Raw genomic sequence first — 24,735 nt, forward strand, 5'->3', positions numbered from 1 at the left:
GCCCGTCATCACCGCCCTGAGCCTCGGCCACGCGATTGGGAGGGACTGAGGGTGGAGACTGGGGGCAGGAGGAGGAAGCCTCTGTTTTCCTTGCCTGTCCACGTCTGCATGCGCACTGGCTGAATGAGTGTCTCATCAAGGCGAAGGGAAGCCGTCTAGAAACTCAGTGAGCCTTAGCTGTGAATCACTTGGTTTTGCATTTGGCGGCAAGCTTGTGTGTTCTTGTTCCATCCCGACCCGTCTGCTGTATCTCTGGCTGCAGGTAGGTGGTCCAGTGAATAACTGACAGACTGTGGCGTACGCACAATGGCATCTCTTTGTTTTGCTTGTAGGCATACCGATACATTTAAACTTCCACAGCAGAATCACATGCTTTGAGCTCTCAAGACTGGGAAAGATCTTTGAGTTTGGCTTCCTCAGGTATAGGTTGTTCAAGTAACGATGTGAAAGTTGATCCTTAGTTTTTTTGTTTTTAACTAGGTGATCAAAGATGCCCTTTGGGCCTACACGAAGTCTGAGAGGATTGTCTGGGTGAGGGATTGGCCGGGACAGACAGTTCTCTGTGTATCTCAGACTTTCTGGACAACAGAAGTGCAGACATCGATTTCAAAGGGGCAGGAGGTGAGTTCATATTTACCCCCTCACACTGCCCTGTATTTTTAAAAATAATTATTTCAAGAACGCAATTGTTTTAAAAAAAATAGAAGCCACTTAAAATGCATCTTATGCTGTAATCCTGGTTGGAGTTATTCATTTATTATTTTATTTTATCATTTTAATATAAAGACAGAGCATCAGGGAGAGAGAGTGAAGGAGACCATAGCCACGAAGCTTCTTTCAGTGGGGTGGCAGCCAGGCTCGAACCCGGGCCATGCGCATGACAGACGCAGCAGCACTCAGTTCAGGGGAGCTGTCTTGCTTGCACCAGTCGGAGTCTTTAAAAATAATGCAGCACATAACAAATATATGCGAAAGTATGCAAATAATTATCCAGAGTTTATGTGCTCATTTGCAGCACGTCGTTCTTGAAACTCTGTCTCCTTAACAGCATGTTTGCACCTTTGAAAATAGAGCAGAAATAAGAAAGTTGTCAGAGCCCGAAAGATTAAGAGGAGAGGAAAGCGCGTCATATGATTCTCCTCCTGCCTTGAGTAAACTAACTCATGAAGGCAGGGCCAGACGACTTACCTGTCAGTTACATTGACTTTGAGTAATGATCTTTGAATCACGTGTACTTTTCAGCGTGCTGAAGTCTGGGATGTAGGAGGTCCGCAGTGTTGCTGGCATAGCTGAACACAAGTCCCTTCAGAAATAATTTATTTCTCTCTTCCAAATTTCCTTTCTTAAATATTTTTATTTATTTACTGTTGGATAGAGACAAAGAGGCATTGAGGGGGAGAGAGGGAGAGAGAGACAGAGACCACTCGTGACGCTTTTCCCCCTTCAGGTGGGGACCAGGGGCTTGAACTGGGTTCCCCACCCACCGTAATGTGTGCGCTCAGCGAGGTGCACCACCGCCCATTTCTAAGCACCCATTGTCAAGCTCCCCGTATGAGAAGTCCTTCACTGCCGTGGGACACTGGGGTGCGATCAGCCTTGTGGGACTGGCCCCTGGCGAGTCTGGTAGTGGCCCCACAGCATCATGGTGATTGTATCACCCACCTCTCTGGGGGACATAGAGGCACGTGGAGCCAGCCCTGTGGGCTTGTAGGCAGCATCACTTGCCAGTGCAGACGCAGTGGCCATCAGACCTCTGCCCTTCTCTCTAAGCCTTCCTTTCCCTGGTTGCAAGAATGCTGAGACCAGTAGCAGGTGAGGCGGGACATTGAAGTGTGCTGTCCTTCCATGCTCCACCTGCTCTCAGATCTCGTTCACCCCATCTCTCTTGGGGTGTGCAGTGGAGGTCACCCCCACCTCAGTGTTTGCCGGGCTGGCCTGAGGGTGTTTCTTCCCGGGCACGCGCTCTCTGGGTTGGAGAGAACTCGACCGGAGCCAACCTGGGCTGCTGCTCACTCAGCGACGCCGGAGAGAGACCAGGAACTCGTGGTGGAGCGGGAATGCAATGTCTTTATTGATCAGAGACAAGGCTTTTATATATTTTGAATTGGAAGTGGCAAGTCGGAAAAGGAAATGGCTAGGGAAGGGGATGGAGAAAAGGAAAGAGCCGGAAGGTAGAAGCTTCCACAGCAGCTGTTGGGAAGGTTTTAACCAGTGGGATTAATGAACACCCTGCAGGCAGGGCGGGTCTCAGGCAAAACAGTGATTATGTAAATGGACCATAGTATCAGCAGTGGAGGATGGACAGGGGTGGGGTGGGGGGCAGGCTTAAGGCCCCACAAGTGTTTCTACGTGCTCAGAACTGTCTACTTAGAATCCTTAGTGCGGATGCGAGAGGCGTTTACATCACGGATGTCAGCGTATGCTTTAGCACCCTCTGTGCTGATGGAGGCCCTCACTCAGGTGTGCTTCACCTGTGTGGCTGGTGAAGGACCTTGCGTTCCTGGAGACCACCCCGCACTGCCCGGGCCCTGATCCTCTGAGGGCAGCACCTCACACCGCCCATCCCTGCAGGCCCTGAGCAGTCAGGAACGCTTGCCCCTTTATTCCCCCTTACTTGGTGGGTGCTGGCTGTGGAGTTAGGCTGCGTGAGGTCTTACAGGAGCTGTGTGACGGATGAGAGAAATCACCACCGTCACACGGCTCAGGATGTTGTGAGCACTGATTGAGCTTTGCAGCAAGGCATGTACAGAAATGACTAGCTTGGCCATTCCACACGTCCTATCTTCTTTCAGGAACTTGAACTGTATTTGGAAAAATGCAACAAGCAAATAGATGACATCGTCACCTTGGTACGTGGCAAACTGTCCAAACAGAACCGCGTCACTCTGGGAGCCTTGGTAGTGCTGGACGTCCACGCCAGAGACGTGCTCACCTCACTTGTGAAGAAGAAGGTCAGCGATGACTCCGACTTTGAGTGGCTGAGTCAGCTGAGGTACTATTGGCAGGTGAGTAAGGTCCCTGAGGCAGCTGAGGTACTGTTGGCAGGGGAGTAAGGTCCCTGAGGCAGCTGAGGTACTGAGGTACTGTTGGCAGGGGAGTAAGGTCCCTGAGGCAGCTGAGGTACTGAGGTACTGTTGGCAGGGGAGTAAGGTTCCTGAGGCAGCTGAGGTACTGAGGTACTGTTGACAGGGGAGTAAGGTTCCTGAGGCAGCTGAGGCAGCTGAGGTACTGTTGGCAGGGGAGTAAGGTCCCTGAGGCAGCTGAGGCAGCTGAGGTACTGTTGGCAGGGGAGTAAGGTCCCTGAGGCAGCTGAGGTACTGTTGGCAGGGGAGTAAGGTTCCTGAGGCAGCTGAGGTACTAAGGTACTATTGGCAGGGGATTAGTAAGGTCCCTGAGGCAGCTGAGGTACTGAGGTACTGTTGGCAGGGGAGTAAGGTCCCTGAGGCAGCTGAGGCAGCTGAGGTACTGTTGGCAGGGGAGTAAGGTCCCTGAGTCACAGGTCACCATGAAAAAGTCTCCCTTTTAAATGAGTCGTTATGCTTGTTGGGTCTGCAAAATGTGGGGACCAGTCAGTTTAAAATGCAGTTCCAAGTATGAGTCAGCGAGAAATACTCACCTGCCGCAGTCCGCACAGCTGGCTTCAATCACTGGAGTTGCCTCTTCCTGAATGAGGGGAGGAAGCAGAGCAGGGGCTGCGAGGCAGCCTTTACCAGGGCGCCCGGAGTGGGTGGTGACGCTGTAGCGCTCAGTGGTGACAGTCTTGAAGGAAAGGCAGGGGTGCCATGACACTGGTATCGTGAGAGAGATGGACTGTGAGATTCTGGCCATGCGCACCGAGTGGAGGAGAGGAGAGCAGAGGAGAGGAGAAGAGAAGAGAGCAGAGGAGAGGAGAGCAGAGGAGAGCAGAGGAGAGGAGAGGAGAGGAGAGCAGAGGAGAGCAGAGGAGAGGAGAGGAGAGCAGAGGAGAGGAGAGGAGAGCAGAAGAGAGCAGAGCAGAGGAGAGGAGAGGAGAGCAGAGGAGAGGAGAGGAGAGGAGAGCAGTGGAGAGGAGAGGAGAGCAGAGGAGAGGAGAGCAGAGGAGAGGAGAGCAGAAGAGAGCAGAGCAGAGGAGAGGAGAGGAGAACAGAGGAGAGGAGAGGAGAGGAGAAGAGAAGAGAGCAGAGGAGAGGAGAGCAGAGGAGAGGAGAGGAGAGCAGAGGAGAGGAGAAGAGAAGAGAGCAGAGGAGAGGAGAGCAGAGGAGAGGAGAGCAGAGGAGAGGAGAGGAGAGCAGAGGAGAGGAGAGGAGAGCAGAGGAGAGCAGAGGAGAGCAGAGGAGAGGAGAGGAGAGCAGAGGAGAGGAGAGGAGAGCAGAGCAGAGGAGAGCAGAGGAGAGGAGAGGAGAGCAAAGGAGAGGAGAGCAGAAGAGAGCAGAGGAGAGGAGAAGAGAAGAGAGCAGAGGAGAGGAGAGGAGAAGAGAAGAGAGCAGAGGAGAGGAGAGCAGAGCAGAGCAGAGCAGAGGAGAGCAGAGGAGAGGAGAAGAGAAGAGAGCAGAGGAGAGGAGAGGAGAGCAGAGGAGAGGAGAGGAGAGGAGAGCAGAGGAGAGGAGAGGAGAGCAGAGGAGAGGAGAGGAGAGCAGAGGAGAGGAGAGGAGAGGAGAGCAGAGGAGAGGAGAGCAGAGGAGAGGAGAGGAGAGCAGAGCAGAGGAGAGGAGAGGAGAGCAGAGGAGAGGAGAGCAGAGGAGAGCAGAGGAGAGGAGAGCAGAGGAGAGGAGAGGAGAGCAGAGGAGAGGAGAGGAGAGGAGAGAAGAGGAGAGGAGAGGAGAGGAGAGCAGAGGAGAGGAGAGGAGAGCAGAGGAGAGCAGAGGAGAGGAGAGGAGAGCAGAGCAGAGGAGAGGAGAGGAGAAGAGAAGAGAGCAGAGGAGAGGAGAGCAGAGGAGAGGAGAAGAGAAGAGAGCAGAGGAGAGGAGAGGAGAGCAGAGGAGAGGAGAGGAGAGGAGAGCAGAGGAGAGGAGAGGAGAGGAGAGCAGAGGAGAGGAGAGGAGAGGAGAGCAGAGGAGAGGAGAGGAGAGCAGAGGAGAGGAGAGGAAAGGAGAGCAGAGGAGAGGAGAGGAGAGCAGAGCAGAGGAGAGGAGAGCAGAGGAGAGGAGAGGAGAGCAGAGCAGAGGAGAGGAGAGGAGAGCAGAGGAGAGGAGAGCAGAGGAGAGCAGAGGAGAGGAGAGCAGAGGAGAGGAGAGGAGAGCAGAGGAGAGGAGAGGAGAGGAGAGAAGAGGAGAGGAGAGGAGAGGAGAGGAGAGGAGAGCAGAGGAGAGGAGAGGAGAGCAGAGGAGAGCAGAGGAGAGGAGAGGAGAGCAGAGCAGAGGAGAGGAGAGGAGAAGAGAAGAGAGCAGAGGAGAGGAGAGCAGAGGAGAGGAGAGCAGAGCAGAGGAGAGGAGAGGAGAGGAGAGCAGAGGAGAGGAGAGGAGAACAGAGGAGAGGAGAGGAGAGGAGAGGAGAGCAGAGCAGAGGAGAGGAGAGCAAAGGAGAGCAGAGGAGAGCAGAGCAGAGGAGAGGAGAGGAGAGGAGAGGAGAGCTGCACTCACATCAGGAGAGCGTCTGAGAGGCCCTGTGGACAGTGTCAAGGAAATTAGACCCAAAACTCCCAGCTTCTGCTCCCCAGAAAGATGGAGGACAGGGGGCCGACAGGGGACTCTGATGGCGGGAGCCCCGGGACAGGGGACTCTGGTGGCGGGAGCCCCTGTGGTCTGACAACCTTCTTAATCATTATTAAACCACTAATAAACAAAAGAGACTCATACCACAGGATCAGCGTTGCCGAGGCCAGGGCCCCTCATCTCCAGATGTGTGATCTTGAGCACTTTCCTCACTCTTTGTAAGAATGAGAATACAGCTGAGTAATTGGAAGTATAGGCGAGAAGGCAGAGAAGGCCAGGAGGTAGCTCACTGCACCGTGACGAGGGCCCAGCTTTGAACCCCCACTCCACACGGGAGCACTGTGCACGGCCAGAAGGAAGCTGTCTGTCCTGTCTCTGTCCATCTCCGTTTCTCTCTGTCTCAAGTAGACAGGAAAGTTAAGTTGGAACAGAATCGTGCAGGTGCAGGAGTCTAGTGCACACACTAACACCACCAGCCACGTGTGCACACACACATAGACACACACACACACACAGACTCACACTCACACACAGACACACACACAGAGACACACACACACACAGACTCACACACACACAGACACACACAGATACACACACACTAACACACAGACACACATTCACACAGATACACACTGACACAGACACACATGCAGACATAAACAGACATAAACACACAGAGACATACACACACACAGAGAGACACACACACATACACACACATACACACATACAGACATACACAGACATATACACACACACATACACACAGAGACACACACAGAGACACACACATACAGAGACACACACAGACACACAGACACATACAGAGACACACACACAGACACACAGACACATACACAGACACACAGACACATACAGAGACAGACACACAGACACACAGACACACACACCCACACAGACACAGAGACACAGACACAGAGACACAGACACAGACACAGACACAGACACACAGACACAGAGACACAGACACAGACACACAGACACAGACACACACACAGACACACACACAGACACACACACAGACACATACAGAGACACACACACACAGACACACAAACAGACACACACACAGACACACACACAGACATATAGACACATACAGAAACACACACACAGACACACACAGACACATACAGAGACACACAGACACATACAGAGACACACAGACACACAGACACATAGACACATAGACACATACAGAAACACACACACAGACACACAGACACACACAGACACATACAGAGACACACAGACACACAGACACAGACATACACACAGACACACAGACACAGAGACACACACACAGACACACAGACACAGACACACACACAGACACACAGACACAGAGACACACACACACACAGACACACACACACAGACACACACACAGACACACAGACACAGAGACACACACACAGACACAGACACACACACAGACACACAGACACAGAGACACACACACAGACACACAGACACAGACACACACACAGACACACAGACACAGAGACACACACACAGACACACAGACACAGACACACACACAGACACACAGACACAGAGACACACACAGACACACACACAGACACACAGACACATACAGAAACACACACACAGACACACAGACACATACAGAGACACACACACAGACACACAGACACAGACACACACACAGACACAGAGACACACACACAGACACACAGACACACACACAGACACATACAGAGACACACACACAGACACACACACACAGACACACACACACACACACAGACACACAACAATGACAGAAGCCATGCATATGTATTTTTCAAACACACTGTGGCATAGACTGTAAAGATGTCATTTATGGCGGGGCCATTGGTGGCACACTGGGTAAGACACACATCACCTTGAGCAAGCAGTGACGCAGGGCTCAGGTGTCTCTCTGTCTCTCTTCCTCACTATCTCCCTTTCATTTCAATTTCTCTCAGCCTTGTCAAAAAAAATAGAAAGAAAAAGAGGTGAAACTGGTCTCCAGGAGCAGTGGATTCATATGCCGGCACCAGGCCCAGGGATGACTTTGGAGGCAGTGACAAGAGAGATGCTCATGGCTACTGGGTACTCAGGAGCTCGAGGGTTCACCCCTGGAAACTTGCCATTTAAACCTGAGTTCATGTGAATCTTCCCAGGAAAACAACTTGGAGACCAAGATGATCAACGCCGGCCTGCGCTACGGCTACGAGTACCTGGGCAACTCCCCGCGGCTGGTCATCACCCCGCTCACAGACAGGTGCTACAGGTGCGGACTGACTCCCCTGCTGGGCTCCTTGGCTGGCTTAATGTATTTATTATTCCACAGAGACAGAAAGGGACGGGGGAGGGGGAGGGGAGGGGAGGGAGGGGGAGAGGGAGAGGGAGAGAGGGGGAGAGGGAGGGGGAGGGAGGGGGAGAGAGAGGGGGAGGGGGAGGGGGAGGGGAGGGAGAGAGGGGGAGAGGGAGGGGAGGGAGAGAGGGGGAGAGGGAGGGAGAGGGAGGGGGAGAGAGAGGGGGAGGGGGAGGGGAGGGAGAGAGGGGGAGAGGGAGGGGGAGAGGGGGAGAGGGAGGGGGAGGGGGAGGGGGAGAGAGGGAGAGGCAGAGAGAGAGGCAGAGGCAGAGGCAGAGGGAGAGGGAGAGGGAGAGACCTGCAGCCCTGCTTCCCCACTCCTGAAGCTTTTCCCCCTGCAGGTGGGGACCGGGGGCTTGAACCCAAGTCCTTGTGCCCTGTCACATGTGCACTCCCCCCCCTTTAAAAAAAACACGTTTGTTTTTATCTCTCCATAGCAGCCCTTTGTCTTTGCTAACGTCATGGTTTTCCTTATGTGACATTTCTGTGTTGACCCTTGCAGTGGAGGCCCAGCAGGTCAGGCTTAAGTGAGTCCTCTGTGCTGACCAGAAGTGCACATCTGATTTCAGAAGGGATGGGTAGGGAGAGCGCAGGGGCCTCTAGCACTTGGTGTCACCTGCTTTGGGAATGTATGTTTTAAAGACGTGTGGTACTGTTCCCTAAAGATGCATTTTCTCGGGGGAGCAGGCTGTGGTGCACCTGGTTAAGCGCACACATTGCAGTGTGAAAGGGTCAAGCCCTCAGTCCCCACCTGCAGAGAAAAGCTTCACGAGTGGTGAAGCAGAGCTGCAGGTGTCTCTCTGTCTCTTTCCCTCTCTGTCTCCCCCTCTCCTCTCAATTCCTCTGCCTTGATCCAACAATAAATAAATAAGCTATTTTAAAAGGTCGATAGCCTTGTCAATCAATGCTATTTCAGTTAAGTAAATGTTGAGGAAGTGAGTGTGTTCTGATTTTGCCATGAACATGCACACATGGATGCATGTATTCGTATATTCAGAGAGACACTAACCCAGGGCCAAGGCCTTCCAGCGTTTATAGGGATGCAGAGGCCACCGAAGCGAAGGCGGCATGTCCGACACTCAGCCCAAACTCGTTCTGGAGTGTGTAGGCAGGCGGGTGTCCGGCTGTCACAGAGCCTCCTTGTCCCCGCGTGCAGAACCTTGTTCGGAGCCCTGCACCTGCACCTGGGAGGGGCCCCAGAGGGACCCGCCGGCACCGGCAAGACGGAGACAACAAAGGATCTCGCCAAAGCGGTCGCCAAGCAGTGCGTCGTGTTCAACTGCTCCGACGGGCTGGACTATCTGGCTCTGGGAAAGTTCTTTAAGGTCTGACCTGACCCCTCACATACAGGCTGTCCCGACTCAGAGGGAGGGTATGTGTGACGGGCCGGTGCAGTGACATAAAGGCGTGGGCCTGGAGCAGAGCACGCGCCAGCCATTCCCAACAGGGGGGGGGGGGGTGGGGGACGGGACGGTGCGGGGGCCGCCTTCCTCTCCCGCGCCCCTTGCGGGGACGCTGCTGCTGAGAGGACAGGGTGGTGTCTCTTCAGTGTCTGCGGCCTGAGGGCACTCGGGGAACCTCTGCACCACGCAAAGCCCGTGCCAGCCCGGCGCTGTCTGGTGTCAGATACCAGCGGGTCCTGACGCAGTCCCTTCCTCTGCCACCGCATGCCTCTCCGTAGACTCTGGTCAACTCGGACCTTCTCTCTGGTTCTGAGTCACAGCTGCCGCCCTCTGCCCGCCCCCTGTCCGCACACCTGTGGACGCCTGCTGCTGCTGTCAGCTTTTGAAGTTTCAGGTGGAACAGGGGCCACAAGGTCGCCCGTTAGCGGTTGCGCATGCTGTGTCTGTTGGTTTGTTTTCATGTTGTGTGATTTTAAAACTTCACTTTAAAGATTCTCTACTATTTATTCTTCCAAAGTTCTCCAGAAAATGTTAACATTAAAAAATTAATTAGCAACTGCATAACAAACACACCTGTCCTGTCTCATGCAGCAAACTGTTGCAGGCTGAAACATTTTCTGGTCATTTTATAACAGACTTGGAGTAAAACATTTTAAAGTGAAAGTTATAGTGAATAAAATATCAAGAAAACACTTGATGGACTGATTAACATTTCTATTATCCTCTTTTTAAAAGACTTTTAACTTTTTTATTTATTATTGGATAGAGAGAGAAAAATTGAGAGGGGTGGAGAAAATAGGGAGAGAGACAGAGACACCTGCAGCCCTGCTTCCCCACTCATGAAACTTCCCCCTGCAGGTGGGGAATGGGGACTTGAACCTGGGACCTCGCGTGCTGCACTGTGTGTGCTCAACCAGGTGCGCCACCGCCTGGTCCCTGCAGTGCTGTTATTCTCTTTAGTGATATGAAAACTGACTAGGTCAAAGTTATTTAAGAAATCAATAGCAGATCTGAAAGATTCTATGTGTGGTTTGATGAACTGCTATTAAATGTTTAAAGTAAGAAAGGATTTAAAATCGCAGCTCCACGTGTAAATGCAAAAATCATATGTGTACGAAGATAAAAAGAATGTGCTTCCCTTGAATCTATCCTTGCAGAATAAAGCGTTGGTAGTAGAAGCAGGTCATTGTTGATGGCAAAGGGAAGCGAGTCCCTGGACAGGATTTGAAGTGCTCACAGAGACCAGGTGCCCTGCGCCCACCGGCCACCGCACCTGCCGTCCAGCAAGCTGAAACTCTCCTCTCTCCTTCCAGGGGCTGCTGTCCTGTGGCGCCTGGGCCTGCTTTGATGAGTTCAACAGGATTGACCTGGAGGTGCTCTCCGTGGTGGCCCAGCAGATCCTCACCATACAGAGAGGTGACAGGCTTTGCAAACTCTGCTTGGCGCAGCTCCCGTTTCCCTGCGGGCGGCCCAGTCACCTCACTCTCCATTGCCCTCAGGGATCAACGCGGGTGCTGAGCTCCTGGTGTTTGAAGGAACCGAACTGAAGCTCGACCCCACGTGCGCCGTCTTTATAACAATGAACCCCGGCTATGCCGGGCGCTCAGAGCTGCCCGACAACCTGAAGGTATGGGCGGCGCGGTCATCCCCAGTTCCCTCCTGCCGTTCGGCACACGGGAACGTGGGAGCTTTGAACCCTCGCAGCTGAATACAGTTATTATTCACTCCACCGCACCGTGGCTGAAGATAATTGTCTTTTTTTTTTTAAAGTATTTTACTTCCTTACACACCATAAGAGCCATATGGACTTTGGGAACCAGTATTTACCATAGCACACAGACAGAGTTGCATTTCCATAGCTTGTGTCTAGGTCAATTGCACAGGCAGTGTGTGAGCTATTGAAGTGAGTTCTGACAGATGCTGATGGCCTAGACTTGATGTTTCTTATTTTTTTAGATTGATTCAGTTTTTTGTTTATAGATGTTACGTAACCTTTATTTGTCCCACGATAGAATACTGCAAGTAAAAAATCTTTACCATTTGAAAAATTGGTTTCTCTCTAATAATTGTCCACTTTTCTTGTCAGACTTTCCCTCTTTATTATGCTTGGGAGAAGACTGAGGACAAGTTAATGATCTCAAAATATGTCCCTTAACTCCCTGGTCAATAGGGTTTTCTGGATCAGCTGGAATCGCATAGTCAGCCATGTGCCCCAGCCCCTCAGCTGAGTTCCTTTCCCTGACGCTGAGCGCTTTCTCACCGGCTCTTAAGCGTCACTGCAGACTCTGCTGTCTTCTGCTTATGGCATGTTGCGCTCACAAAGAGGAGAACCTGACTGCCTTATCACACTTACGTTTTAATAACCCATTAAAAATCTAAGTGCAACAGAGAACCAAAACTGTTCCTGAGTCATGGAGGGGAACGCATCTATGCCAAAGTGCGGTGGCCTGCCTGTCAGGTAGCCTCGGCCCATCCACTTCCACGGGGGCTTTTGTCTGTGGGGTTTGGGTGCTGTGACTTGTCCTCACAAAATAGCCGCAGGGTCTGAACTCAGTAGGGAAAGAAGGACAGAGTCGCTCTGCTGACGCTTCATCCCAAGAGCGCCTTTTCTCCACACCCGCCGCAGGCCCTTTTCCGGACAGTGGCCATGATGGTACCGGACTACGCCATGATCGCCGAGATAGTCCTGTACTCCTGCGGCTTTGTCACAGCCCGGCCCCTGTCGGTGAAGATCGTGGCCACGTACCGCCTGTGCTCCGAGCAGCTGTCGTCCCAGCATCACTACGACTACGGGATGAGGGCGGTGAAGTCCGTGCTTACGGCTGCTGGGAACCTGAAGGTAAGACACTGCTTGCTACTCAGAGACGCTTCTCTTTCCAGGCTCCCACAACTGCTTGGTTTTATTTTTTGCACTGAAGGTTCCTGGTAATTCTGTGGGGTCAGGTGGTAGTGCACCTGGTTGAAGGCATAGTTTACAATGCTCAAGGGGCTGAGTTCGAGCCCCTGGTCCCCACCTGCAGGGGGAAAGCTTTGCAAGTGGAGAAGCAGGTCTGCAGGTGTCTCTCTGTCTCTCTCCCGCTCTATCTTCCCCTTCCCTCTTGATTTCTGGATGTCTCTGTCCAGCAAATAAACAAAGATTTTAAAAAGTTACTGATAATTCTATATGTTTGAAATACTGGTTATAAAAACTCACACATAGAATTCCTAGTGATTTGAGTTTTCCTTTATAATTTTAAGTGCATGAAACTAGGAACTACCAAGGAATGCACTCCTCCTCCTCTCTTCTTTTTCTTCTTCTTCCTCCTCCTCTTCTGTCTTTCTTTTTTCTTTTGCTGCTGAAAAATACTCTGAAGGCTTTCAATCTACACAAAGACATGTAGTTTTAAAGGAAGTAATGTATAATTAAAGAGACATGACAAGGCCCCTCAACACAGCCAGTGTAACTATATAACAATCGTGTAACTATATAGCAGTGGCAGCACCAACAGGTAGTTCAGCCAACGTTTTATTACACACTGGTAGAGAGAACTCAACAAGTAAAAATATAGGTCTCTAAAAATTAGCAACAGTTCATTCCGTAAGATAAAAACAAGAGCCACAGTCACTCTGCATGGGTGTGAGTGGTGTCTGGGCCTGTGGACACCTCGGTATGGATACCCAGTGGGGCAGCTGCTATCAACAGACACAGCTATTGTCATGAATATTCTTTCTTCTAGCTGAAATACCCAGATGAAAATGAAGAGATTTTGCTCCTTAGGTCCATTATTGATGTAAACCTGCCCAAGTTCTTGTCACACGATCTGCCACTCTTTGAGGTAAGAACATCCGAGATCTAATGTCAAAGCTGCGAGGGCGATGTCTTTGTCAAGCACCCATGTTTGCAACCTCTGACGAAACACTTCTGCCCTAGCAAACGCTGATCAGGCCCAGAGAAACCTTGCCCGGCCTTGTTGTGGGAAGTGGAGTCGGATGGCTTTGTTGCTTTGGGGGCCTTTCACATGCCCGTCTGTCTCTGTCCAATAAGTGCGTGAATAAGTAAGTGAGAGACATGTGTGTGTAAGCCAAGGGCGGGTAAAGAGGCCTCAGGTGTCACCCCGCCTCCACCACCAGGGAATCACTTCGGATCTGTTTCCCGGCGTGAAGCTGCCCAAACCAGATTACAATGACCTGCTGGCGGCTATCAGAGACAACTGTGAGTCCATGAACCTGCAGATGACCGAGTTCTTCGCCGAGAAGATTCTTCAAATATACGAGATGATGATTGTGCGTCACGGCTTCATGATTGTCGGAGAGCCGTTTGGAGGAAAGACGAGTGCGTACCGCGTCTTAGCCGGAGCACTGAATGACATATGTGAAAAGGTAAGTGTCTCGTGAGTGCGGGTGTGCTTTGTGGTCAGCTGCGGACAATACAGGGTGTACAGGCATCTCGAGGGATGGCTGAGTGCAACGACTTAAAATCTTGAAAAATGGGGGCCAGGTGGAGGCACACCTGGTTAAGCACTCACATTACAGGGCACAAGGACCCGGGTTTGAGCCCCCGGTCCCCACCTGCAGGGGGAAAGCTTCATAAGTGGTGAAGCAGGGCTGCAGGTGTCTCTGTGTCTCTCTTATCTCTGTCTCTCTCTGTGTGTATATATATATATAATGGATATATATATATATCTCCATTCTCTCGATTTTTGGCTGTCTCTATCCAATAAATAATGATAATCATAATATATTTTTTAATCTTTAAAGATGGCAGTGCAGGAGGTAACAGTGGCTCGAGCCTTGAGTCTCCAGCAGCACATATGCCAGGGTGGTGTTCTGGTCTCTCTCTAGCTAAAGCCAAGAAACAAATCTTTTTAAAAAACATGAAACATTAACTCCATAAGAAAAGTGGCTATAAGAATAACATGCCGTGAGCTGACAAAAGAGCTCACCTGGGGAGTGAGAGCTTAGCCAGGGGTGTGGCTCAGGTCTGGCACCAGCCCCACAGGTCTGAAGAAAGCTCAGTGATTCTCACTCTGCCTCTGCCTCTCAGTCTCTACTAAAGTGAAGCTGACAGGACACAAGTAGATGATTTTTTGTAGTTATGACGCTAACTGCATTTGGGGTCGGGGTGGCGCACCTGGTTAGCGCACACATCACAGTGAGCAAGGCCCCAGGTTCAAGCCCCTGGTCCCACCTGCAGGGGGAAGGAAGCTTCATGAGTGGTGACGCAGGGCTGCAGGTGTCTCTCTGTCTCTCTTCTCAGCCCCCCCCTTGGTTTCTCTCTGTCTCTAACTAAATAAAATATTTATTATTGTCTATTGAATCTGTCTCCCCTCTCCCCTCTTGGTTTATCACTGTCTCTACCTAAATAAAATATGAATTAAACTGAAAATTGAAGTTAGCCACACAAATCACAGAGAAACTTCAAAAGAGAAAACCCCTGACCTTTTCTTCAGAGAGTACTTCCCTTTGCGGGCGGGCGTGCTGGTAAGGGGGCAGCCCTCAGTAGCCTTTTGAGCGATAGCAACATTTTAAAGCAGCTAACAGAAAAGAAAAGGGAAAAGCAAAAAGGGGAGCATATGTCAGGTCCTCTGTAACCGGCAAACTTTTCTGACCTTTTACAAAAAAAAAAAAAAGCCAAACCCAGTTTGTGGTTTTTTCAGGTCTCATTCAGCAGACGCTGCGTCTCCCTTCACGTCTTACGGAGCTCTAAGTGCTGTTCAGAGGATATTTTTAAGGCTTTTCCTTTCACTTGGCCTTCTGCAGAATGCACGATCGACTCAGATACTACCCGTGTCTGCTGAAACCTGGCCACCGGTCTCCTTGTTCTGCTAGTCGACTGCTTAGCATTTTCTTTTCTGTTTTTGGTTTTATTATTGACTTAATAGTGATTTACAAGATTACATGTCAACAGCGGTATGAATCCACTCCATTCCCACCACCAGGGTTCTGGCTCTTCAGTCTCCCTACTGCAAGCCGCCACATGGGCACATGGGCCAGCCATCATCTCCACAACTGTCTGTCCACATCTGTACATAGCTGCCCTTTTATCTCCTTAGGGTTCTCTACGTCTACAATTGTGTCTCCTATGAATAAAGACAGCCTTTTTCAAAACAAATATCTAAATAGATCACCTTTCTCGCCCCCCCCCCCCCCATTAAGGGATTAATGGAAGAAAACAAAGTTCAAATCACCGTTTTGAATCCCAAGTCTGTCACCATGGGCCAGCTGTACGGACAGTTTGATCTAGTATCTCATGAATGGTCTGATGGCGTCCTTGCTGTCAGTTTCAGAGCATTTGCTGCTTCTGCGGTGAGTAGAGACGCTTTGCAGGAATAATTTACAAAGCCATGAAGGTCTCAGGGGAGATAGCCTCGTGGCTATGCAGAAACACTCTCCTGCCTGAGGCTTGAGGTCCTCAGCACCACCATTTGCCAGAGCTGGGAAGGGCTCTGATCATAAACAAACAAATAAAAATAACATAAGAAGGCTATGATATTTCCTTTTGACAGGCTTCTTGGTTTTTTTCAGTTGTTTTCAACAAATATTTATATCTATTGCTCAAGTATTTTGGGGTTTTTTTCTTTATCGGGGGGATTCCTGGTTTGCAGCCACACGTCACGTGTCACATTCTTGGTTTTCCACATAACACTCTAGCCTCACCTAAGTCCTCCTCCGCCATCATGTTCCAGGACCTGAACCCCACCCCCCACCCCAGAGTCTGTTACTTTGGTGCAAGACACCAAACCCAGTCCAAGTTCCGCTGTGTGTTTTCCCCTCTGTCCTTGTTTTTCAACATTTGTCCATGAGTGAGACCATCCCATGTTCATGCTTCTCTTTCTGGCTGGCCTCATTTCACATAATTCCTTCAGTTTACATCCAAGATGAGGTGAAGGTGAATTCACCATTTTGATAGCTGAGTAATATTCCATTGAGTACATAGACCACAGCTTACTCAACCAAGGTGTTTATTTTAAACACTTTCCTGGCTGCCTTACCATTGTTTCTTCAGGGGGAAATCTACCTCCCAAGATGGCAGAGGCTATGCTAGCAAGTGTCTGTGCTCTGGTCTGTACAGAGGAGAGTAAGGGAGAGAATTTTGGCTTCTCTTCTTTCCAGGCGAGATGTTCCCAGAAAGAGAGGGTAACACACCGTCTTGTCGCTGCTGCCATGGTCGCCTGCCGCCCAGCCGCTGTGCTGCGTGCACGGCCATGTCTCCTAGCAGGCAGGTTTAGCCCAATACTTTGAGAAGAAATGTGTGAACTGGCATCTTGAAGTTCCAGCATTTTCTCTCCAGCTCATGGGTGTCTCTGCTGAGCTTTGGACCTGAGCCTTTGACAGACCTGCTGTCTCCTAGATTAATGTTGTTAGCCATGAGGGCAGAGAGTGTGCTGAAGAAATCCATTCTTTTTTCTTGTTTTTTTTTTACCAGAGCGGTGCTCAGCTCTGGCTTAGGGTGGTGCAGGGGATTGGACCTGGGACTTTGGAGCTTCAGAAGTGAGGGTCTCTTTGCGGAACCATTATGCTGCCTACCCCCACCCGGGGTCCAAATTCTTTGCCTTGTCAAGGCATGTGCACATTGGCTGATGGTGAATCAAGTTATCGATATATACAGAATGACTAATTCATAGGAATCTTAAAAAAATAAACTTGTTTACTTATTGGATAATACACCCCTATTATTAATTGAAAAGGTACTGTACTTTGGAAAATGTCCAAATATTTTCATATCTGTTACTTGTGGAGCTGTCAGTGTTGTGTGGGTATTGGTGTCTTCTGAGACTCAAACCCAAAAATCTGTGTGTGAACTATTTCGGTGGAGGGAAGGAAACATTTGATTCAGCAAACTTGACAAAGGCTTAAAATGATAAGAGATGTGTTTGAACACAGTGCTGCACAGAGCTGTACCATCTAACTGGAGTGCTGCTTCTGTCTTATCCACGGGCATGCTGACATAGCGATACAAGTGACGTGCCTGTGTATGAGACAGTGCGTGCTCTCTCTCACAGGCACGTCACAGCACAGTGCGTGCTCTCTCACACAGGCACGTCACAGCACAGTGCGTGCTCTCTCTCACACAGGCACGTCACAGCACAGTGCGTGCTCTCTCTCACACAGGCACGTCACAGCACAGTGCGTGCTCTCTCACACAGGCACGTCACAGCACAGTGCGTGCTCTCTCACACAGGCACGTCACAGCACAGTGCGTGCTCTCTCTCACACAGGCACGTCACAGCACAGTGCGTGCTCTCTCTCACACAGGCACGTCACAGCACAGTGCGTGCTCTCTCTCACACAGGCACGTCACAGCACAGTGCGTGCTCTCTCTCACACAGGCACGTCACAGCACAGTGCGTGCTCTCTCTCACACAGGCACGTCACAGCACAGTGCGTGCTCTCTCTCACACAGGCACGTCACAGCACAGTGCGTGCTCTCTCTCACACAGGCACGTCACAGCACAGTGCGTGCTCTCTCTCACACAGGCACGTCACAGCACAGTGCGTGCTCTCTCTCACACAGGCACCTCACAGCACAGTGCGTGCTCTCTCTCACACAGGCACGTCACAGCACAGTGCGTGCTCTCTCTCACACAGGCACGTCACAGCACAGTGCGTGCTCTCTCTCACACAGGCACCTCACAGGCTTTATTCTCCAGTTGCCTTTGCCTCTTCTCGACTATACTAATTTTAAGAGTTATCTTTTGAAAATTTCATATAGATTGGAACCATTTCCTTGTGTTTATTACTTATCACTTTTTTTGCCTTGTATTGTTTTGTATTTACTGTGTACATAAACTAGACACCAGACAGGAAATGGTTGATTTTTGATGGCCCTGTGGATGCCGTGTGGATTGAGAATATGAACACTGTGTTGGATGACAACAAGAAACTCTGTCTCATGAGTGGGGAGATCATTCAGATGTCACCGCAGATGAATCTTATTTTTGAACCAATGGATCTGGAAGTTGCATCTCCTGCCACTGTAAGTCCTTAATTTTGACACCTGCTTATAATAAAAAAGTTATAAATGTATTTATTGCTTAGAAAATTTGAGTTAAAATGCAAAATAATGGTGAAACGTCCTTAGTGGAAAATCTGCTTCTCTGACAATAGATGTATCTATTGTCATTCCTTGACAGTTTTTTTATTGTTTTATTGTGGAAGTAATGATTGACAAGATAGTTGTCACATGAGTACATTGTGTCTCCTATGGCAAGACGGCACACCAGCCCTCATCCACTTAAGTCTTCATCTACCAGCACACACTGGCCCCCAGTACCTTCTTTTTCCCCCATTATAGTCTTCGAGGTAACCTTGTATACAAACTTTCAAGTGTTTGCAATGCAGTGTTTCACCTCCTCGGAAGGATCCCCGGCCCCACCAGCTGTGTTCCCCACGTCTGAGCTCATTCAACTTCTGCCTGAGAGTGAGATCACCCCATATTCATCCTTCTGTTTCTGACTTATTTCACTTAACATGATACCTCCAAGCTCCATCCGAGATGGGCTGAAAACGGTGAAGTCACCATTTTTAATAGCTGAGTAGTATTCCACTGTGTATATAGACCACAACTTGCTCAGCCACTCATCTGTTGTTGGACACCTGGGTTGCTTCCAGGTTTTGGCTATTACACATTGTGCTGCCAAGAACATATGTGGACACAGACCTTTTTTTTTTTTCACTTTTGTTGCCCTTGTTGTTTTTCATTTGTTGTAGTGTGGCTGTTATTGATGTCCTTGTTGTTGGATAGGACAGAGAGACATGGAGAGAGGAGGGGAAGACAGAGAGGGGGATAGAAAGACAGACACCTGCAGACCTGCTTCACCGCCTGGGAAGCGACTCCCCTGCAGGTGGGGAGCCGGGGGCTCGAACCGGGATCCTCACGCCGGCCCTTGCACTTTACGCCACCTGCGCTTAACCCCCTGCGTCACCGCCCGACTCCCGTGTACACAGATCTTTTTGGATGGGTGTGTTGGGTTCTCTAGGTACATTTTTTATGCCCTCTTAAAAGTAAACTTTTGCTTTCACATCTGGTGCTGGGGAGTCAGTGTGAGAGCCTCTGAGTACCGTAATGTGCCTGGGTTGACATGACTCAGCTGTTGATCTTGCAGGTGTCCAGGTGTGGCATGATTTACATGGAGCCCCACATGTTGGGGTGGAGGCCGCTAATGCTGTCCTGGCTAAACCTTCTGCCTGAAGCCGTCAACGTTATTCAGAAGGAGTTTATCACGGGCTTGTTTGACAGGATGGTCCCTGTCTCTGTGGAATTCATTAGAAAGCACACAAAGGTGAGAAGAATGGCGGTTTGGAGATTTAGAATAAATGAACGGGAGGTGTAAATTAGCCAGAAACACACAAAGGTAAGAAGAATGGCAGTCTGGATATTTAGAATAAATGAACGGGAGGTGTAAATTAGCCAGAAACACACAAAGGTGAGAAGAATGGCAATTTGGAGATTTAGAATAAATGAACGGGAGATGTAAATTAGCCAGGAACATCAGTTTTAACGTCTGTTTCTATAACCAACTAGTCGACATAAATATGATTTCTCAGCTGTTTTGACTAAAATATAACTTTTTCCTGATCAAAGAAAAAATTAGTTCACATAATTATTTACCAAAAATATGTCAAAACAAACATAGTAGAGTTTGAGTTAATGAATAGTTAATCATCTTTTCTCTTTTAAAAATAAAATCTCAAGTTCTATCCAACTCTGTCTGGGTGGAAATACCCTAAAATATTAATCTTTCATTTCTCACGGGCTGTTAATTTTTACACATTTCTGGTTTGTATAATGTTGCTTTATTTCCCAAAGTTTATAGAATAAAAATGTTATTTTATAATCAGAGAAAGGACCATTTTTATTAGTGATTTAATGTTGATTTACAAGACTGTACGACAGCAAGTATAATTTTATGGTCTCTGCCACCAGAGTTCTGTGTCCCCGTCTCCTTGAAACTACAGTGGCTCTCCCAAGGTCGCGCCGGCGGACTGATTCTGTCTCTAGCTCTATCTCTGTGGCTCTATTCTTTTCCCCATTTTCCACTGGCCCTTCCTCTCTAGTTCACCCTACACCTATGACTACTTCCAAGTGCCTTTCCTTTCTTCCTTTTTTTCTCTCTCAAATGAGAGAAACAGCGCCTGGCTGCCTCTGATGTTTCCCAGATTCACTTCCCTTTCACTGGTGATAAGAAGTAAGACTCCTGGTGACAAACCCTCGTGTCCTGGTGCAATCTGGGTACAGAGTCCTCTGCTCCACTTCCCCTGTCGCCTGCTCCTCTGGGAGCCCGGACCCAGGGCCATGATGGGGAGCAGAAGGTGGGAGTTCTGGCTTCTGTCGTTGCTTCTCCACTGGACATGGGTGCTGGCAGGTGGACCCACACCCCCAGCCTGTGTCTGTCTGTCCCTGGTGGGGCAGGGCTCTGGGGAGGGGAGGGAGAAAGGATAGTCTTTAGAAGTCATCTCACTGGTGCCATGGAGCAAGCTGCACAGTGTGTACAGCACCTCGTTTAACACGAGTCTTCTGCTTATCTAGGTGTCGCTGCCTGTAGCGTAGACACTGAGGCTGTGGGCTCCTTGGCTGTGGCACACACACCACACCCAATCCAAGTCTGCTTTGTGCTTTCCCTCTGTCCCTGTTTCTGGAATCTACCTATAAGTGGCATCATCTGGTATTTACCCTGCTATTTAAAAAATCAAATTAAGTTAAATTTGGGGGTTGGTGGCTGACAGTACAGTGGTGTGGCATGAGCACGACGCCTTCTCTCCCTGTGGAGAGTGGAGGTGTCTGGGAGAACCTGTTTGCAAGCGAGGCTCCCCGGCCCCGTCACAGGCTTCTTTTTGACTCGCCTCAATTAAGAGCAGACGAGGCAAAGAAGATGAAGAGCCGTCACGTCTGGTAGCCGAGTGGGGTGAGCGGCACTTGGTCCTGGGCTGAGAGTGAAGCCCAGTTGTCGCCTCTGCCAGCTTTTGCTGGGACTGGGGCTCAAGATGAAGGCAGTTGTTTTAACTTCCAAAAATCCATTTTGACACGTTGACCACAGAACACAGGACTCTAAAGGTCGGGAGAGAGCTCGGAAAATCGAATTCAGATGTTGAATTACAGTCAGTACTGCTATGGCTTTTAGTGTTCAAAAAAAACCCAACAAACTTTTACCCATTAAACATGTTAGGTAAGCAGATTAATTGCCTTTTCTGAGTGCTCTTTATATCTCTTTGTTTTAGTTTTTAAGTTGGTATAACGTAGAGTTGATGCCTTTGCTTAAACTAGCTAAACTCGCAAGTACGTCTTTTCAGGATTTGAGGTCTGTTATGAAGCGGCTAAAGAGTGGAACAAACCTGGGTGAGACCCGCCCCACAGAGGGTCCCGGACTAAGGGAGGCATCCGCGTGGGCCTCCGCTTTCCAGCCACTGAGCCAAAGTGTGAATAGTCGCACTTCCTCAGAGAAATCGTTGGAATGAAAAGTCCAGCCAGTCCCAGTCGGTGCTATCTTAATTAGTGCCCGATTTAAATTAGTTTGGTTTAGGCATGTTTTTTTTAATATTTTCAGGAATTATCTCCTACTTCAGATACAAACTTAGTCCGGTCCTTAATGAATCTGATAGACTGTTTTATGGATGAGTTTCTTGATGAATCCAAGATGAAGGAGAGAAATGACCGAGAGGCCTTCTCTTTAATTGAGGTAAGGTGCTTGGCTTTTCTGTCTTGCAGCAGAGACAGTCACCTGCTGGCCTCGGCCCTGCTCTGCAGTGAAGGAGCGAAGTCCACGTCCCTCTTGGTGTGAGAGGCGGGGTGGCGGTGCCGTTTGAGCTTCTGGGGCAAAGACCCCAGTAGCAGGTGCTGACCCACGTGTCTGCAGGCACCTGGCGAGGCTGGGGGCGCAGGCTTCTCTGCCCCTAAGATATCTCTGGGGCTAAACAGATCTGACTTTGCACTGTATCCTCTGATAGTACGACTTTATAAGACACACATCTTGATTTTTCAAAAGAAAGCTATCAGAACACTCTGAGATGATCTTCTCTTGGTTTACTCGTTTCCTTGCAGATATACTAGTCTGGGGACTAGGCGGGGCGGTGGTGCACCTGGTTGAGCACACACACGACAGTGCCGGTGCGCAGGGACCAGGGTTCAAGCCTGTGGTCCCACCTGCAGGGGAGCTTCACGAGTGCTGAGCAGTGAAGCAGGTGCCCCCTCTTCCTCTCAATTTCTTTCTCCAAAATAAGTATAAATATTATTTTTAAAAGATAGTAATCTGATCTGATTTAAAGTTGAAGAATAAAGTTTTCCTCTGCTCACACTCTCGCCTCTCCTTTTCCGACGCAGGGCATCTTCCTCTTTTCACTGATCTGGTCTGTCGGAGCTTCCTGTAGAGATGACGGCCGGCTGAGGTTTGACAAGATTCTTCGAGAACTAATGGAAGGGCCGATTTCAGATTTGACCCGAACTAAGTTTAAACTACTGACTGGCACTGAGCAAGGGGTTACAAAAGCACTAACAGTGCCATTCCCGGAAAAGAAAACAGTTTATGATTACCAGTTTGTCATGGAGGTAAGGGCTCTGAGGCGAGACTCCCGGCCTCAGCCTGGTGGGGCTCTCTGAGGCGAGACTCCCGACCTCAGCCTGGTGGGGCTCTGAGGCGAGACTCCCGGCCTCAGCCTGGTGGGGCTCTGAGGCGAGACTCCCGGCCTCAGCCTGGTGGGGCTCTCTGAGGCGAGACTCCCGGCCTCAGCCTGGTGGGGCTCTCTGAGGCGAGACTCCCGACCTCAGCCTGGTGGGGCTCTGAGGCGAGACTCCCGACCTCAGCCTGGTGGGGCTCTGAGGCGAGACTCCCGGCCTCAGCCTGGTGGGGCTCTGAGGCGAGACTCCCGGCCTCAGCCTGGTGGGGCTCTGAGGCGAGACTCCCGGCCTCAGCCTGGTGGGGCTCTCTGGGCGACACAGAACATGTGATGTGCTGACTTCTTTCTTTTTTTTTTTTCCTTATAAAACGGAAACACTGACAAGACCCTAGGATAAGAGGGGTACAACTCCACACAGTTCCCACCACCAGAATCCCAGGGGGGTGAAGTATCAAAAGCAAAATAGATGCTTTGCACTGAGTTCTTCTTTATGCGATAGCGACCTTCCCCAAGTAGTTTGTAACAGAATGTTCACTAGTTAACCATCATTATAAACAGGGCACAGGAAGATGGGATCCATGGGTAAAGAAACTGGCAGACGCCCCGCCAATCCCCAGGGACATGCTGTTTAATGAGATCATCGTGCCAACTCTGGACACGATTCGGTACTCTGCCCTCATGGACCTGCTGACCACACACCAGAAGCCTTCAATATTTGTAGGGCCAACGGGAACTGGGAAAAGCGTTTATATTATTGTAAGTACTGTAGACATCTTGACTCTAAAAAATGTGTCTAATACCATTAGAATGTTGTTTTTAAGAATACTCATAATTGCTAATATTTTCAACACTCGAGTGTTTGGATTTGGAGCTACAGATAATTTTTGAGTGATGTATTAAACACATGATATCTTTTAGGGGAGTTGTCACTGGGGCTTCACTAACCCAGGCTGACTTTTTCAGATAGAAAAAAGGGAGACAGAGAGAAAGACCACAGCACTAAGCTTCCTTCTGAGGGGAGGATGAGACTAGAATCTGGTCCTTGCACAGGACAAAGCAAGCCTGCTAAATAGATGGGCTAGTCAGTCGGATACAATGCTAAATAAAGACATCACTAAATAAGGGAGTCCGGCAGTAGCGCAGCAGGTTAAGCACAGGTGGTGCCGCAAAGCACAAGGACCAGCATAAGGGTCCTGGTTCAAGCCCCCAGCTCCCCACCTGCAGGGTAGTCTCTTCAGTAGCAGTGAAGCAGGTCTGCAGGTGTCTGTCTTTCTATCCCCCTCTCTGTCTTCCCCTTCTCTCTCTATTTCTCTGTCCTATCTAACAACGATGACATCAATAACAAGATCAACAATAACTACAACAATAATAAAAAAAAACAAGGGCAACAAAAGGGAAAATAAATAAATATATAAATACTAAAAAATTAAAAAACAGAAATCACCAAATAAATAATCAGCAAGCTATTATCACGTCTCTTTATGTATGTAATAAGAACTTGTTCAGGGTAAAGTATTATAATTACATTTACATGTAATTTTCTAAATGATACAACAGCGAACAGGCTGCTATGTAGTCATCAGACTGACCTCTGAATAGCTTCTGGAATCATCACCTCTGTATGTTTGCTGCATCAACAGTTAATGTTCCAAATCTCCATTGCTTAACACGTCCTCCCTTGAGCTGGGGCCTCCGAGTTGCACAGAGTCTAGCCCACGTCTCCAGC

At 49.6% G+C, this 24,735-nt stretch overlaps 1 protein-coding gene across 1 annotated transcript in view; it reads left to right on the top strand.

Annotated features, from left to right (window-relative positions):
• DNAH7 (dynein axonemal heavy chain 7) overlaps positions 1 to 24,735 on the top strand; it is a 197,201-nt gene that overhangs the window by 72,750 nt on the left and 99,716 nt on the right. Inside the window, exons 22-36 of the mRNA XM_060177540.1 lie at positions 481 to 621; positions 2,793 to 3,005; positions 7,823 to 7,932; positions 9,173 to 9,341; positions 10,733 to 10,835; positions 10,919 to 11,046; positions 12,046 to 12,258; positions 13,136 to 13,234; positions 13,530 to 13,778; positions 15,555 to 15,704; positions 18,193 to 18,375; positions 19,505 to 19,681; positions 21,944 to 22,075; positions 22,717 to 22,941; positions 23,568 to 23,765. Coding sequence (XP_060033523.1) covers positions 481 to 621; positions 2,793 to 3,005; positions 7,823 to 7,932; positions 9,173 to 9,341; positions 10,733 to 10,835; positions 10,919 to 11,046; positions 12,046 to 12,258; positions 13,136 to 13,234; positions 13,530 to 13,778; positions 15,555 to 15,704; positions 18,193 to 18,375; positions 19,505 to 19,681; positions 21,944 to 22,075; positions 22,717 to 22,941; positions 23,568 to 23,765 — 2,490 coding nt within the window. The remainder of the gene's footprint in view (positions 1 to 480; positions 622 to 2,792; positions 3,006 to 7,822; positions 7,933 to 9,172; positions 9,342 to 10,732; positions 10,836 to 10,918; positions 11,047 to 12,045; positions 12,259 to 13,135; positions 13,235 to 13,529; positions 13,779 to 15,554; positions 15,705 to 18,192; positions 18,376 to 19,504; positions 19,682 to 21,943; positions 22,076 to 22,716; positions 22,942 to 23,567; positions 23,766 to 24,735) is intronic.

The sequence above is a fragment of the Erinaceus europaeus genome, chromosome 18 (assembly GCF_950295315.1).
Source record: "Erinaceus europaeus chromosome 18, mEriEur2.1, whole genome shotgun sequence".
NCBI lineage: Eukaryota > Metazoa > Chordata > Mammalia > Eulipotyphla > Erinaceidae > Erinaceus > Erinaceus europaeus.